This window comes from Anneissia japonica, unplaced genomic scaffold (assembly GCF_011630105.1).
Source record: "Anneissia japonica isolate Jap-2015-1 unplaced genomic scaffold, ASM1163010v1 scaffold7797_len75038_cov128, whole genome shotgun sequence".
NCBI lineage: Eukaryota > Metazoa > Echinodermata > Crinoidea > Comatulida > Comatulidae > Anneissia > Anneissia japonica.
The window spans coordinates 75,334-80,371 of record NW_022712990.1 but is presented as its reverse complement, the minus strand read 5'-3'; the positions used below and the strand labels follow the sequence as shown (position 1 = coordinate 80,371).

The 5,038-nt window shown below is 34.9% G+C and overlaps 1 protein-coding gene across 1 annotated transcript in view; it reads left to right on the top strand.

Annotated features, from left to right (window-relative positions):
* The window catches only part of LOC117108213, a gene marked incomplete at its 5' end in the record, with an annotated part of 8,805 nt that overhangs the window by 2,703 nt on the left and 1,064 nt on the right, over positions 1–5,038 (top strand). Inside the window, 5 exons of the mRNA XM_033250175.1 lie at positions 820–926; positions 1,086–1,304; positions 3,362–3,549; positions 4,618–4,707; positions 4,923–5,036. Coding sequence (XP_033106066.1) covers positions 820–926; positions 1,086–1,304; positions 3,362–3,549; positions 4,618–4,707; positions 4,923–5,036 — 718 coding nt within the window. The remainder of the gene's footprint in view (positions 1–819; positions 927–1,085; positions 1,305–3,361; positions 3,550–4,617; positions 4,708–4,922; positions 5,037–5,038) is intronic.

The window sequence follows — 5,038 nt, the reverse complement described above, 5'->3', positions numbered from 1 at the left end:
GTATTGGATTTCAAGTTGAACAGTAAATAGGCCTACGAGTTATTTTTGTGTCGGGAAAAGTATGTATAACTTGTTAATTATTTATTTTTTGTAATAATTATTATTATTATCAGTGTATTTATTATCTAATTATTATTGATATTATATCATCATTGTAATCACTATATATTATAGTGTTTATAATAATATAATAGTTATGATTATATTTTTATTGTTAACAAGGACTTATGACTGTTAACAATTATAAGTCGTTGTTATTACTGTATTGTTTTATTTAATTAGGGCCTATTTTTATATTGTTCATTCTGGCAAGCCAAATAACAAAAAGGGACCAGCAAAAGCGGAAACCCTGTCATTTCATCTTAGAGATGACGTGCTGCTCCCAGAAAAAAATTAATAAAATAATAATAATTATAATAATAATAATAATAATTATTATTATTATTATTATTATTATTATTATTTATTATAATAATAATAATTATTATTATTAATAATAATAATAATAAATCAATATCAAACGTTTAAAAATCATTTTAATATTTTTTTAACCTAGGGTACATTTAAACAAAACAAAATTATTAGATATAATGAAATAATTTCGAATATCCGGATGGATGTTATTCCACAAATTCACAAATCTAGTTAGAATTTGTGAATTTGTAATTAATTTTTATTAACTTTAAAGTAAGTTCGAATGAGAAAAAATATTCCCCGATATTAAAAAGTAAATATTGACTTTCCTGTATTCAATTACAGATCCTGTAATTGACTCAATTATCTTTATATTTATTATAACATTGCAAATTTCAATAATAGATTTGATAAGGAAGAGCCCTCAACCGATGGTATTGTTACAACTAAAACTGTTTTTCAAACTGTCGGTGAGGATTACAGCATATGGGAGGAGCAGAAAGATGTAGACGGTATGATTCTATAAATAAGAAACTTGATGTACACCGGTAATGTCGTTTAACAACCTTCAGAACATTTGAAAATATTTACAATAAATACTTAGGCCTCTTTTGATAATTCAATTTGATATATATTTTTTGATAACTTCTCATTGCTGTGCCATTCTACAGAGATTGAACGAACTAAACAGATACGCGAACACGCTATCGCTACGAATGTCGCAAAGACGTTCGATTTCACTGCTTCTACGTCCTCATCTGATCGTGGAAGGATAGCATTTCCATCTACGTCCGCATCTCCTCTCGAAGGAACATCAGCTGCATCTGTATCAGAAATTGATCCCAGAAAAAAGTCATCTTTATCCCCTGTGTTTATCAGACGGTTTAAAGGTAGATATTTATTAATGTTAATCTAGCTTTGCTCGACTTGGGTTTGTTTTTTGTATAAGTTGTGAGTTCATATGATCCATTTCTATTTATTGTTTTTGTTGCGTTCAGTGGCGTGACGATGCCGTCGGGGCCCTGTGGCTTTCTGAGACTGGGCACCACAGTGGTGGCGCCACGGGGGAGGGGGAAGGAAATTTCCCCCGTCGGCCTGACCCCTTTTCGTCCGACGTCTCAACGATGTCGTTGGATGAAAGATTTACAAATATTTAATTTGCCTACGGTATGCAAATAACGTTATTTTGATTGCCAATCGTTGTAGTCTAAAAGCACAATTTGGACCATGCTAAGCTCTGAAAATTCTCCCGTGAACACTACCAAACTGGGACTAGGACCGAGGCCTTATAGTCGGCCCCTTTGTTCCGGTTCCCACATCCGACATGTCAGACCCCTTGTAGGCAAATTTCTGGAGCCACCGCTGGGTCCTTTTTAGGTCTCATTCTGTAATTTCATCGTGAAATTTTTGATTTGCTCGTTTTTTATTCATGTTTTACTTTGTTATTCTATTTTTTTAACGATGAATAAAATGATATAATATCAGTGATGGATCCAGGAATTTTAAATAGAGATGACCAGGGATAAACTTTGAGAGATTGAGCGTAAACCACATCAGCCCTGGTTGGGGCTGATCTAATAACGTTTATGATTGTGGCACCTCTGGATGGCGGGAAATGCCACAGATTTAAAATTGTAATATAATTTGATTTTCATCTCCATTAAAACAAATGACAAATTTAGTTGGGGCTCCGGGCCGACAGGACGCCCTTTAATCCTCCACAATAGGCCTATATAGGCATATGATATAGGCCTATGTCATACAGTCGATGTCAGAGATACATTATGCTATTAATTATGTATTCATAAAACCTTTTTTGATCAAAGTTATAGATCGAGGACCATATGAGTGGGGCCACAAGGGGTCGGGGCCCTGCGGACCGCCACACGAGAACGCATGGGCATTACGCTACTGGTTGCGTTAAATCTAGATCGCTTATTTGATTTTGAATTGTGAAATAAATCAAGCATTCCTGTTTTCTGGATATGTATAATATTTGTAAAATGTCAACGATTATAATATTAGAATTATGAGTATTATCATCATCATCATCATAATCTTTATCATTATTATCATCATCGTCTTTGTCATTAATATCATCCTCAACATTTTAACCATCATTATTATCAGCATCATAATTAAAGTTGTCACCACCCTCATCATTATCGTCACTATCACCATCATTATCATCATTTATTATTATCATAATCATCATCTTAACAATGAATACAACTTCCATCATCACCACAATAAATTACATTAAAAAATAAACAATTCATTACAATATCAATAGCTAGGTTCACATTCAGAATTTAACATGATCGAGTGGATCATGATCAAGCCAGTCACTTTATGTGAACCAACCAGAATCAAATAACGTGCTCAGCTTAATCACCTTATTGTGATCTAGTGGAGCATGTTGATTCATCATGATTAACCTTGGTTAACGTGATAAATTAATTCATGAGATTGAATTCAACCAATCAGCCTTCAGTTTATTAAACAGGTCCCAACCTCATTGGTATGTGCTTCTGTTAGATCTTAACCTCATTGGTTGTGCTTCTGGTAGTTTTCATGCAACACTGCACGCATTAGCATAAATAGATCATGATGATGGTTTCTATATGAACGGTTTTCTCTAACATGCTAAAGTTATGATGAATAGATCATGATAAGTTTATCACGATAGCTTATGTGAACGTACCTACTCTTTCATTCTAATTCTTATATACATGACTTACCATAGTATTCATGGCCTCTGATGACTTGCCTTAATATGTTCGTGTTTGTCTTACATCAGACCAGTAGTATATAAACCGGTAGTAGCTTAAGCATTATCACCTGATGATGATGTGTGACACGTTGAAACATGTCTTTATAGGCCTATATTTAAAAAAATGTGTTGCCACCCTTGTTGATGTTGATTTAACTATCAAATTATTTTCAGAAAAAACTATATCTGAAGACAGGGGAGAATCTACCGGTCTGCTTCATGAAATGGGAGTATCGACCGATCAACTTAATGAAATGCGCAAGAAAGTCATCGACAAACTTGCCAACAAGAGTTCTGGGCCAAGTGATGTAACTTGCATATGGGACTATGCCGGCCAACTTGAATATTTCATTACTCACCGAGTAAGTGGCGATTCCGGGGGTGGAATCTAAAATTTGTCAGGGGGGTGGGAGGGAACAAAATTTTCAAAAGTGAGTAGCTCGTAACATTAATATGCATTTAACTTGTAAACTATTAGTGGCAAAAAAGGTGGGGGGGGGGAGGTGAGGGCGTAAGTAGCACTTCCTTCTATTCCTCAACCAGATTCTCGTTTGGATTTTATAAAACGATAAGACGTTGAATTTCTGAATCTTCCGTGTTTGCTTGTGGATTTTTATGGAGGCAGAGGCTTTAAAATCGAAGAAAAATGTATGAAGGATAAACAAGCAGTTCAAAGATTTAAAGTGAACGCGTTATGACTATGAATCGTAAAGCGTATACAGACTAGGCCCATATATTTTTTTTAACACACATTCAGTAAAAATCCTTATACAGTTGCGCAATCACTAATTTGTGCATTACTGCGAAAATCTATCATCATTATGCACGCAGTACTGAAAGGATGTGGCTGTATGATATTGTGTTTATAGAAACAGTTTGGCGCAGCGGGAACGGGTGTCAATCCCTCGCTGTGCATTTCGCTTGTGTCCTTGAGCAAGACACTTCATTTGCATTGCTTCTCTCTACCCAGGAGTATAACTAAGTACCTGGTGGGGTTGCCTGCTCCTGTGCTGATTACCAGCAGCAACACTTAGCAAGTGGACCCAATGACCAGGGAAAGGAACTGCGCTTATAATCACAAGGAAGAGACGCATTATAAATGACCGTACCAGTACCAGTGTGTTGTATAACAATTGCACTGCATTGAATACAAAAATAATATTTTGCTGAAATTACTGCAGTAGTGGCGTGTAGGAGGTGTTAGATACGCAATCATGGTCAAGTTGTGCGTTGTTAAAAAAACTTCATCATCTTATTTTGCGAGTTAGCGCCCAAACTGATTATCGAGTCCCCCACCCACCCCCTCCCGCTTCACTTTCAGGCTTCCAATCAGCTTCCCCACTTCACGATTCCTAGATACGCCACTGTTTACCTCTCTTTGTTATAAATAGAATACTTTCTCACAGTTTGTATATCCTATTTCTTTCCAGATTTTTATTACAGATGGAAATTCTTATGGAGTTGTTTTCAATTTGGTAGATGCTTTGGATAAACTGGCAAAAAGAAGAGATCCCAAAAAAGTAAACCATTTAAATATTCTATTTAATTTAAGGAACTCAATTGTTTAACTTTATTTAGTTTAATCAATAATAAGAAAAATGTAAAACAAATTATCATGCATTGAGTGGAATAAACCCATTCCTGAAATAATTAATTTCAGCCTGTAATTAATTGTATATCAATTTATCCATAACTTTATTTTAAAAATTATGCTGACGATATTGTTTATATGCAGGGACATTTTGAGATGACAAATCTGCAAATGATCATATTTTGGATAAGGCTGATATATGAGTATGCTGTACTGCTACATGGCTCAGAGGAGAAACCTTTGATCAATGGAATTATAGC